Raw genomic sequence first — 12,503 nt, forward strand, 5'->3', positions numbered from 1 at the left:
TTTTTTTTTTTTTTTAGAAGGTGTAGGAGTCGTGTCTAAAATTAAATTAGAAATTACAGAAGTGGCGTTTTCGCGGCATTAGAAACAGCTGATCTCATTACCTTCCAGGATACTGGTTCCTATTTGCAAGTGTGTGCTAAGCCAAACTTCATCCAGGTGCGGGTATCATCGTACCAAACGTACAGCGATGCTGTGTCGAATGCTGTTTATATTTAGCTTCATTATTTTCATCTCAGCAGCCTAAGAATGAAGAAACTTTCAGAGGCGTTTTCGCGGCATTAGAAACAGCTGATCTCATTACCTTCCAGGATACTGGTTCCTATTTGCAAGTGTGTGCTAAGCCAAACTTCATCCAGGTGCGGGTATCATCGTACCAAACGTACAGCGATGCTGTGTCGAATGCTGTTTATATTTAGCTTCATTATTTTCATCTCAGCAGCCTAAGAATGAAGAAACTTTCAGAGATTAAAAACGTTTAGTAAGGTCCCGCCTGTGCCTACCACATTACAAGTGCTGCGCACATTCTCGTGGTTTTATTCATCTACTGCTGAACGCAAAAATGTCTCTTTCACATCATTTTATCCAAGTATTTGAAACCGAAGTACGGTAGAAGAGAGAAAACCGTGATTCGTACAGCCATAAAAGCGAGGCGGTGTCATTTCTATCGCATCTGATCGAAGAACTTCTTTCCATCTTCACGTAGGTGTCAGGTGTCGTGCAGGCTGGAGCAGTGTCAGCCCTTTTCTTTCACGTCAGGACCACAATAGTGATGCAAGAAAAAAAAAAAAAGAAAATAAAAAAGGAGATCCTGCAGAGCTGGAACGCGCTACCTTGAAGCTGCAGGCAACCACAGTGAGCTGGCTGTGGTCTGCTCGGCTTGCAAAGCCTACCCTCTGGAAAAGCAGGAAAGGTGGTTGCTGCAGCTGCTGCTGGAAAGGTTGCGGCTGCATGAATCCCGTTTGTACATTTGGTTTAGACTGCTCGTACAGATTTAAGGGTAGCTGGAAGATTTGAGGGTATTTGGAAGTTAGTTACGGAAAGCTTTACATGCCATTCTTAGGTGTTGTACCCAGGAAGTATTTGCCATGGAAAAATAGAACTGAAAGTATTATTGGTAGAGCTGACGTACTGCATGTGCTCAGCATGATATTTATCTACAAGATTTTGCATAAAGATACACGCTTCGTCACGCTCAGAACGCTTAGATCGTTTTCCTTTGATTTTCCCATGGCTGACAGCAAAGTTGAGGATTTTTGTGGGTGCAGAATGTGAATCACAGTCTTAAAGGCAAAGTTTGTATGCTGGATTTAAGAATAGTTTAAAAAATTATATGCATTTATTATGTGGACAGCTTCTGCAGAGATGCTACTTATTTGGCAATTTTAAAACAATATTTTGGTTTAACTGACATGACGCGTTTATCTAGGATTATTTCCAGACAAAGGGGTTTAAATTGCTTTTAAGTAATTGATAAATAATACCTTACTCCAATACATCTGTTAAACCAAGTTAAATGTTTTTCATCTCAGGCACACATGTTAGTCCTCTAGGAACACAGACATAAAAGATTTAAATACTCCTATGGGTTGTTTCAGAGTGATGCATGAATGTATTTACTGTGACCTTGACAACACTGGAAACCACACAAATAAGTCATCATCGGTAGCTCTTAAGAAGTGTCCTGCTGTTGTAGCCAGAGTACAGCTGAGGTGGTTTTAAATTTCCGTGTCACGGGGAGTTTGTAACACCGGTTGTGAGAAAAGATGTTTGTAAACAACACAAACCGGCACCAGGGAGCAGGGAACACCAGAAGCCATCTCTATGATCGTTCCGCAGCACAGCGCTGTACAGCTACCGAAAGTTTCCTTTCGTGGCTTCTTGTATTTCTGATTGCCAGCTTTTTTTTTTTTTTTTTTTTTTTTCAGTCACGATCTAAGGAACTGTATTGTATCTGGAACTGGAATGGCCAAACTTGGGAGACTTAAAATATCACATCATTGCAATCCTGACAGCTGCATTTAATTGCAGATAATGTGCCTGCATTTTAAAATAGAAAATGAAGACAAGCAGTTACATCACTTGCATTTACTGTATCTTTTTGCCAGATGAGGCAATTAGGATTATTTATTTTATACTGTCCAAGAATGTCTTAGAAAGTTAGCAAAACATATGGAAATCCACAGAGCAGCTCCGGTTCCTGATCAAGTAAATGGTAGCAGTCGTACAGCCAGCATTTAGTCACGTCTTTGCTTACAGTCTAAACAGAGATGCAAAGAAGGAAAGCAGTGAAAGGAAACAGATAAGGCTGGGAAGGAAGAGGATGACAGCAGAGGTCCAAGTCTGATCAAAGAGAAAATCTGGTGTTTCCTTTTCCTTCCCCTAGTTTATAACTAGTGCTGCCAATTCACTAGCGGAAACTGTAAACGCGCTTACTGGTGTTTCGGGATCCTCTTTAGCAATGCACCCCGGGTGCTGATTGTACTCTGCAGTTAGAAAATAAGGATGCACACAAGTCCAAGGAGAAAAGCTGAACAGCTTTGCATTTTGGTTCTGTTTGGGTTAAAGTTTTTCCAGTTCAGCTCTGGTCCGAGTTCAACAAAACTTCAGAAGGATGGTTTGGTTCTATTCCAGTTTTAGGGACAAATATATGTATGTATATATAAATATATATATATTTGAGCCAGTTTGGGTTCAGCTCAACTCCCCACCAGCTCTGCTCAAGTCTCAAAGCTAATTAATTGTGTAGATTAAAGTATTTCCTAGACTTCAGTGGACCAAAGTCAGTCCCGCACATCAGTATCATCAGACTTTTAGACTTAAAACCCTGTTCTCTCTGGTTCTGTGGGTGGGGAATCACCGCTGGCCATCAGGCCGTGCTTTGGAGGACTACTGAATTTGGGGTAGCAAGTCCAAATCTGTGAGAACCAAGCTAAGCGGCAACTCTTCCAACAGTGCTATTCTCTTTACACGTGGGTTATTCCAGGTCAGAATACCAGATTTTTAAATTTACCATGCATTTTTTAAAAGCTCACTTAAAAGTCCCAAATCTTTTTTAGAAACTCTCTACAAGTATAATGAGATTTTTTTTTTTTAAAAAAAAAAAAAGCTGCTGAGAGGATCTTTTATGCTAATTGGAGTCAAGCTGTATCCTAGCATGTATGTATTTTCTGTTTTCTACAGACTAATTTGTTTCTGCTGATAACAAGAGCCAAAATGTGTTTTTAAAACTAGTGCAAGCAGATTTAATCTATTAGGACTATGCTGTTTTCAATTGCCTGTAGGACAGCATTCCAACTTTAAGGACAAAAGAAAAGAAATATGAGCCTCTAGATTTGTTTATTAAAAACACATCTAATTGGTTAAATCTCTCACAAAACGAATCTCTCTGAAATGAAGATGGAAAAAAAAAAAAAACCAAACATGTATTATATGGTTGCCTGTCATTTTTAGAAAGGAGAGCACAGAAAACATTTCTGAATGTGAGGTATCCCAAAACCAGTTAAAATACAAGCCAGGGTTGGCCCAAGCTCGGTGGCCTGAAGACCAGATGAGGGTCTTCCGAGCCATTGCTGTTCCGAGCCATTGCCATCCCCTGCCATCGCAGGCAATAATCCCTTCCCTCCCCTCCCTCTTTCTCCTCACCCTGGTCCCCGTTGTGCTCCCCTTGCCAAGTGTGGCCCTCCCAAATGCCAACAGCCAGGTCTCCCCCACCAGCCACCAAGAACCAGGCTGATGCCAAGGAAGAGAAGGTTTCGGTATGGAAGGACTGCCCAACTTGTAGACCGAGTTTAGGCGAGCTTACCCCGTGCTGCGTGCCAGCAGGGTTTGAGGGCCCCGGGTGGTGGGCTGGGAGGGGCTGTCACTCTGCAGGTGGCATTTGCTACTCCAAAAGTGGTTCCTCATCGCTCCTGAGAAAAGATGACGGGAAGGGCTGAAGGGCATCACCAAAGGGGATCAGCCTCTGGGCTGCAGCTCGGATTATTCTGATGCTTCATAACTTCCCATTCATTTAAATAATAAAGGCTTTAAATGAACTGCAGTTCGAAGAGAGCAATGAATACAAAATGTAGGTGACACGTCAAGAACTTCCTTCAAAGTATTATTTTATTCAAAGGCATGTCCAGCATGTAGGTAAAATGTAGCACAGAAAGTTGCGAAACACCTTAAACCATGAGGTTTGAAGTGACCATGTAGTGTCCATACATTTACATTTGTGTCAATAATAAAAACGTTTATTAGCAGTACTGCAGTGAATTAATCCTCAGTGCTGTTTCCTTTGATACAAATATTCTCTAGCCAAAAGTTGAATGCAGAATAGTTAGAAGAAGCAGGCATCAAACATGAAACTTCTGTATTCATCCCAGAAAAAAATAAAGAATCTCTGCAGTGATTTGTAATAAAAAACCTGCAATTCATATTTGCAAAATGTGACTTGGTATTTCTCAGAATTTTTAGTCCATTTTCTTTAAATACGTGAATTAATGTAGTTCTGTCTTTTTGAAGTTTAAATTAAAGATGCTTTGAGGAGACAGATGAAATACTGCAAGCCTCTAAATATTTATTCCAGACTTATGAAACTAGTTTTTAAATGCAAAGCAACCATTTTAATAACGTGAGAACAAAGAAAATTCACAAATTAGCCTGAAAATCAAACAGTGACAAATAAGTAAAAGGAATTTAAGATTCAAGTCTGAAACCTTTTCACAAAACCAACTTCTTTTGTTTGCAAATTACAGCACGTGAGATGATTGTCTCCCATTTTAGATAAAAGACTGGAAGGTTGGTTTTATTTAGGAGGAGAACAACTACTGCTTTTTGTAATCTTCTGTTTCTTTCCCAGGCTTTGAGCTGGACAAACACATCTACGGTACCTATATTTTTAAAGGTTCTTACTTTCAGGTTAAGCTTTTCAGGAGCTTGTAATGTTTCACGGGAAGTTTTTACAGGTAGCCTAGCAAGAGATTTGCCACTGCTTATGCTTCTTCCATTCGCCTCGTTTTCAAACAAAAAATGCCCTTCCATTAAAAAGTTACTTACTCTGGTTTGTTCCCTTTCAAAATGCAACCTGCCTGCATGCGTGCTGACGGCGGGGTAGCCAGGCAGCCTGCGGTAAGCACCGCATCCTCCATCGGGGGAGTTAAACAGATGAATTTCCAGAAAACAGCTATCATCTCTCAGGCAGTTTCCCACGCGGACAACACACGTCCAAAAGCTCTTCAGCTCACGGAGGAGCTGCGATGCCACTTCCACCACCATCTCGTTAGACAAGAACCTCACCTTCCTGACTTATTTTCTGCTCTCCTCCTAGCAATACAGCCATTCAAAGTTAACTACCATCATTGCAGCTTAAGTTCCTATCCATGGCAATTGAAATAGAAGCCACTTTTCACCCCGCGCTGATAAATTACCAAATGTGAAGTCCTCTGCCCACTTTACAGATGGGTAAACTGCAGCTTGTATCGGCTCAGTCTTGTTTAATACTGCTCTTCCTAAAAGAAAGTGAACCGGATAAAAATCCCATAAACAGTAACAGGTGATCCGCAACTTACTCTGCCCTCCAGACTCTGTCATTCAGCAGCACACTAGGTAAGAAAAAAAGCAATGTATGACCTGTGTAAGATAGGTGTCCAGAAACATCTCCAGTTTGGAGATTCCCCCTGAGACAAACCGAGCGTGGGTACAGACATTCAGCTATTTCAGGGCTGCAACCTGAAGAGATACAATTAAGTAGTAACAAAGCATTTTGAAAAGTGATTTCACAGCCTTCACATATCGGTCTTACAACTGTTTCTTATATAATTCTTGTTATCAAGCCTGATCCAACTAACCTCAATAAAGCCAAAAGAAGAATTTACACCGGGCTTTGAATCTTTTCCCACGTTTAACGTACCTCTGCATTTCCTATTTGTTAACCAACAGCGCACCAAAGTGCAATCCTCAGCTATGAAACGTCAAATATGGAACAATTTGACTGAAAACAAAAGGATTTACTTACATAAACCCTGCCTGCCAATGAAAGAAAAATTAAGGCAGGCACGTTGAGTTTGGGGATTTTTTTAATCCATTTTGTTCTTTGCAGCACTCAGCACTGAACTTTTCCTGGGTATTATCTGTTTGAACTTTTTCCTATTAAATGTCTGCTTGTTTCCTATGCTATTGTAAATAGCTTTTGCTCCTGCATTTTTTTTACTCCTTAATGTCATAGAAAGTAATGATATTATTTCGGCATTTCAGTTCCTGGAGAGTTAATGGCTCCAACTCTGGAAGAAAACAAAACAAAACAAAACACAGGTGCAATCCTTTTTTAAAATAGGATTTAAGTAGAATAAAATCCACAATTTATCAGGGAGATTAAACACCGTAATTCCTGTGGTATGTTTTTATGTTTCCCTCGACTTTCTCAGAGGCACCAGCTACTTCAAAGCCCTGTAGATAACCTGATTAATAAACACAGTTAATCCCTCCTCCCCTTGGCAATGTTGTGACCAGGGGCAGACTGATTTTACTATAAGCTTAGTTTTTTCCTGACTTTTTTATCTACCCAGACTTTGTTTATATGTGGTTTCACACCACGCTGATGCTAGTTACTCCCCTGGACCTTTAAGCTCTCCTAACACAGCTTTCAGCACGGGACTAGTCCTGCTGGTTAGCTATTTGATACACCGTGCTGGGAGGGCCACCTCTCGTAGGAGCTGCTGGTTTTTCCATGCTCTTTCCCTTCAGTCCCTGCGCAGATGCCAAATGCCAGACAGGTAATCCCCTCCGCCGCAAGCGTAAGAGCTTCTCACCTGGTTTCCTGGTGGCTGTATCCTACCTAGCTTGTCGCATGCCCTCTAAGACAGTACGTAGTGACCACCGATGCCCTTCACAGCCCCTTGGCAGCAACGACTCTGCCTCCCAGTTTCTGTGACTGCTCTTCAGCTCTTTCAGTAGAAATCACCCCATTTCAGCAACGGTGCGGCGAAGCACCATGTTGTAAAGCGAGCTCAGACCTTGGTGACCTGAATTTACTTGTCGGTGGAAGTTGTTTTCAGGGATTTTCAGTCATGCTAAGGGCTTAGCAAAATACTGAGACCTGCTGAAGCTAATGCTAATAAAGGAGTGGTTTTCAGGAGCTAGGCTGAGATACCAAAGTAGCTTGTGACATCCCTGCTTCCTTTCTGCATACGGCACCAACCAGCTCAGACCTTTCAAGTAATTTCTAGTTAATTCTATTTGGAAATTTATGGTTTATGTACTAAAAGTTTCCTTTATTTCTATAGTTTTTTAAAAACAAAATTTCTCCTTCCGACAGAAAAGTTTCTTATAATTATTGAGAATCAGTAACACAGCTGTTGGAATCCCTCAAGCCATTACTTCCTCTAGCAGTCAATACGATAGTTAGATTTATTTTAATGACAGCAAAGTCAGCGGAAGTTTTATTTTACTTCATTTTAAATGACTGTTTGACACAACACCCACGTCTAAAGGTATCTCTTCCCATTTCCGTCATGTGTTTCGGCTTAGGAAGAACAAAGCCCTGACACCACTCAACTTGCTTTCTGCTAAATCCCAGGCTTATAGCCAAAGGAAAAATCCGTAGCAATACAAGGAAAAGCTCTTGAAGAGAACATGTAAGTAAATAAAAGCTTTTCTACGATCTTTAACAAGGTAATTTACCTACAGGAACACTTTGCTAAGACGCGAGAGGTGGCTAAGACACAGGAATTCATGCAACTACAGAACCCTGTCCTTCCTATCATGTGCAGATTCTGTTTTCTTAAAGTAATGCAACTTAGTAAGAGTCTCAGATTCTAAAGCTCCACAGAATTTAGGGAGGAGTAATTTCTGGATTGTTTTAAGATGTAACAATAAACCCCTCTCCCCCCATATTCTAGTGGCTAATTTTTCCTTCTTGCTAATAATTATGTATTTTTTATCTAGCATGTCATTACATAAAATATAATTAGGACAATACTGACAAGATCAGATTAAAATAAAATTACTTTCAATGCAATGGGCGCAGCTGTTTGGTTGCATTCCCACCCTACCCACCCATCTTGTACTCGAACCATTTTCTGTCTCTGGTGATGATACTGACAGCAGGGAAATACCCACACAACCAAAATGGAGCCATAGTTCACACTTCTGCTAGGTTTAGTGCTAAAATAAATACAGTTACCAATTCCACTTCCATCATCCATCTTGCAATTTATTTTTTTTTTTCTAAGCACCACCTTTTAGGATTGTGGGATTCTCAGCTTTCCTTTAATGAAGAGGTTTTCAGCAACTAACATTCCAGGTATAAACTGGAAAATCTGAAACCTCAAGACTCAAAAATGAAAAACCAAACCAACACATGGGATGAAAAAACCAGGTTTAGGATTAAAGTCATTATGATTTTTGGTTGACTCACAGGCATTGAACCTGTGGAACTGGCTTTACTGAATACTCTGTACTAGCAATTCCAGATGACATCTTTCAGTTAGAAGTCATTTTCGGAATCTGAAGGGCCAGCAATTTAAAAGCTAGTGCTGTGAACGAGCCACAGCAACAACCATCAAGTACAAAAAAAAAAAAACACACAACAACAAAAAAAAAAAAAAAAAAAAAAAAAAAAAAAAAAAAAAGCACTGGAATTTTTTAAAAAATGTTTGGACAACGTGATCGTGCCTGAAAATTCATGGGGTCTACATGAAAGGTTTTTGCACCACTGTAATCTAATCATGTGCTATCCTTGGATTTTTTTGTACCAGAACAAGTCATTCCTCTGTGCTGCGTTAGGACGAAGCCGAGCTTGCAGCAAGCTGTAGTGTGGTTTAGTTTTACTAGTGCAATGCATCAACCCTAGGGCTGGCATCCTAATGAGGACAAGAACTATGCTTTCATACAAAGAGGACTAGTTCCCCCTCCAGTCTGTTCAAAATATTGTTCACTGCTTCGAGCACGCCATAGCTACAGACCCTACTTACTCCCCGTCGTAGCTAACGCAAGCGACACGAAGCGTAAGTCAGCATGCTCAACATTTGGCGACTTGATTCCACACCACGGTAGCGACTCCTGATCGTTTATGTGGATCACCACCTCTCGCTTTACTGGCACTCCGAGCCTTCAGCCCGCCGTTTGCCCCCGTGCTTGGGAGAGCCGCCGAGAGGACGCCCAGCGAGCTGCCCTGCGTCTGCCCCACGCCGCTCCTCGGAGCTCGGCTCTGCCGTGGGGTATACCTGGCCTGTGGCTGCTTACAGTAGGCTGCCAGCAACGAACCGCAAATAATTTCTTGTATGTACAGTGTGACTGTCTGGGTGCACCCCAAAGCTCTTATCTTCTCAGTCTGCTTGTTCCAGCATTGGTATTCATGATTTTAAATCCCCAGGACAGGGGCTAGCCTGGAGGGAACTTATTTTAAAGGACCTTAGTATAACACGTTCGCCACTGAGACCCCAAGCATATCGCAGCTAAGCATCACCTCGGCTAAAAATGCCCAGTAGAAGGTGGTTAACGTAGCGGCAGGTTAGAGCGTCTCCTTACTGTAAGAGAAGTCATTCCGTATAGCAGCTACCTCATCTCAAGGCAGAGCTAGACAGGAACTGTAAGAAAACAGATTCATCAGGATGAAAAGTGTTCCCAGGAATATGGTTCTTCCATGGGCACCGCTCAGAGGAAAAGCACCTCAAGCTTCAGGGTGGCAGATCCTAGCAAGGGAGCTGACAAGCATAGAGGAACTGTGCAGTTACGACACGTACCTGGAATACGAGACCTCTTCTGGTATGGGAACTGGAGGGTGGTCGCTGTGTTATGTGAAAAACTTCCAATGATCTGCTACATTTGGCAGGGCATGGGGAAAAATTCTGCACAACAAAAGCTTTTGTTTTTCAGCAGAAAACTCCCCCCCTGTTTCTGTACTAAAGGTTTTGTTAAAAACAGGGAGAGAATTGAAGCTGTGGAGGAGGAGGAGGAGGGAGAAAAGCCACCCTTTTCCACAGAGGGACCACCACCATCACCTCAAGTATTTGCCATAGGGACCATCCCTTCTGCCTTGGGTTCTTGGGGTCTTCCTTGTCACAACAGCCATACTACTCATTTCTGCCAGCATGCTCATGACAAAACTGAGTGCACGACACTGGGAGTTTAGAAGCAAAAGAAGCAGCTGGTCAGTGCCCCAGAGTTTATAAGAAGGGACACAGCATCGTGAGGGTACTACAGAACAGTTAAATCACACAGAAAACAAGATTATTTTGTTTCTGTTTCAGCCCAGGCAGGGCTAGATTACAGCAAGTCTTGACAACCCTCCTTCTTCAAACACAGGTCTATTTTTTTTAATTAAAAAAAAAAAAAGAGTTAAAATTAAGAACTTGTTGACTGAGGATGAATCTATGTCCTTGTTTCTACTGCTTTCCTATTACTCTCCTCCTGTGTATTTCTTCCATTAAATACTTGACATTTAGACTGAGGAACGGGTACTAAGGGTCTTAAGTCCCTTCCTTCCCATCCACAGGACTGCTGTAATGGAAAAAGCCATGTCCTACACTAATACCCAACTACGGGAATTCAGCAGGCAGCCTCTAAGCCACTAATCTGAACGTAATCCAGCTATACCTTTGAGCAGCACCACAGAGGCGAAGCAGGGGTATTCATCCTCACTGATACATGTGCATTTATTTGAGTATGAGCTGGGAAATGATACAGGTTTGTAAGATCATTGTTTCCTGAATAGTAGCAAATCCATACGTACAAAGATTGCGAGATTATTGTGCAATTTGATTTATTTTATTGAGTAATAGTCTGATAGCTACAATAGTGAATTAGAAGAAAAGAAAAAAAAAAAAAAAAGGAGAAAAAAAACCCCAAACAACCCCCTCCAAAAAAAACCCCAAATCTGTATTTCCCCACATTTTGGGAAACAAGCTGAAGAAAACATTCTACACTGTAGAAGACAGCTGTAACTGCTGATATCCATGTTTTGACATTGGAACTGAGCAACTGCAAGTGTGCAGAGCCCAGTCCTAAAGCCTCAACCAAAAGAGGCTTAATAGTAATAACATGGATATATCACCACTGGGAAGATGTTAACTCGTTAACAAAGATTCTGGGATACCAATCTGGTATAATCAGCAACATACTGGGTTCCTATGAAAGATGTGGCATTTCTCCTTAAGGTCAGCTTTTAGAGAACTTGGAAAAAACAATGTTTTAAACTGGTTACTTACAGTACTCCTTTGCTTGCAGAAAAGCACAAGAATTACAGTTCAATAAAAACTGAATAGATGATCACTTTTTTGACTGGATTTGATTAGTTGCATAACTTTGGCAAGATTATCACAGTGTGATCCAGTTAAGCTTTCAGGATTTTACGAACACCAGCACCAATTAATCTCGGAATCAGACTACTTCAGCACTCTCGTACGTCTCTGACCACTTTTGCAGTCTCTCCCAGTCCCACTGCTTCAGTCAGCATTTGATAGTTAGTGCAGTATTTTATGCCATTGACAAAGCAACACAACCCGGACAGATTCCTGGCTTCTCTCTCTCCTCGCAAGAACAGCGTATCACCTTGTCGAACCCCCGAGGATGCAAGATGGGATTGTTCTACATAAAGTCTCCCTTTGTGGCATCTGAAATAAAAACCTTTCCCCCAGCACTGCCACTGTTTTGATAGTGAATTCCATCCCGAGTTGTACGACTGGTTACTCAGTTCTTTGGCCGATGTTAAGAATTGCATTTGAAAGTTACTCTGCATTAGAGGCATTAAGAGAAGATATTTATACCTGGTATTGGTACTCTTTCAAGTACTCTTTTAGTCTTGTTGGCAATGGCAGCTCCCAGATCTGATTTGTACACTTGTTTATAGTTATTCTGCAGCGGTGTTGCAGAGATGGAGCCGACGCATAGAGAGGTTTGTTCAAGTAAAGATGAACTGTTCCATTTGAAGGTGTTTCGGTTCTGTCCTTGCACATAAGAACATAGTACTCAATCAAATGCACAACGCTGTTGAACTGTTTAAGCCTAGATCTGACACAAGTGATAGAGTCCAGTCTAAACTTGCCATCTTGATATTCTATACGTAGATTGGTGGGTCCCGCTGATGTTTTTACTGAAATAGTCAGCAGATACTCTGAATGTGAACTATCCCTAACCAAGAAGGTCCCTTCAGGGGCATCCTGTAATCTCTCTTTGGCTTCAGCGACAGTCATGTTGCCCCAGTACCATCCTGTTAAAAGAGGAGAGAAAGAAGGGGGTTGTTTATTATTCCTATTTGTTTGTTTGTTTGTTTCTTTAAGAAGCTGTTCTGTCGCTAATGCACTTGCAATAACCCACTTCGTTCGTTGTTTGAAAGCTAAAGTCCTGCAGGCATCGTCAATTTTTATTTTCTATTTCAATCCATTTGCTTTACAACGCGTCTCGCTTCGACAGAGCCTCCCAGGTCGCTCTTTGTTTCCACGTCTCTGCACACACAGGCACAAACTTCCCCGCAGCGTCCTGCGAGGCTAACGCCGGAGCCGCCGACCCCAGGGGCCGCCCGCCCG

General features: G+C 41.6%; 1 protein-coding gene across 1 annotated transcript in view; it reads right to left on the minus strand.

Moving 5' to 3' along the window:
* Positions 1-10,812: 10,812 nt before the first annotated feature.
* SOCS2 (suppressor of cytokine signaling 2) overlaps positions 10,813-12,503 on the minus strand; it is a 7,209-nt gene continuing 5,518 nt past the window's right edge. The window contains exon 2 of the mRNA XM_035901003.1: positions 10,813-12,187. Within this exon, the coding sequence (XP_035756896.1) occupies positions 11,739-12,187 (449 nt within the window). The 3' untranslated portion in view covers positions 10,813-11,738. The remainder of the gene's footprint in view (positions 12,188-12,503) is intronic.

This window comes from Egretta garzetta, unplaced genomic scaffold (genome assembly GCF_000687185.1).
Source record: "Egretta garzetta isolate BGI_Z169 unplaced genomic scaffold, ASM68718v1 scaffold38, whole genome shotgun sequence".
NCBI classification, from domain to species: domain Eukaryota; kingdom Metazoa; phylum Chordata; class Aves; order Pelecaniformes; family Ardeidae; genus Egretta; species Egretta garzetta.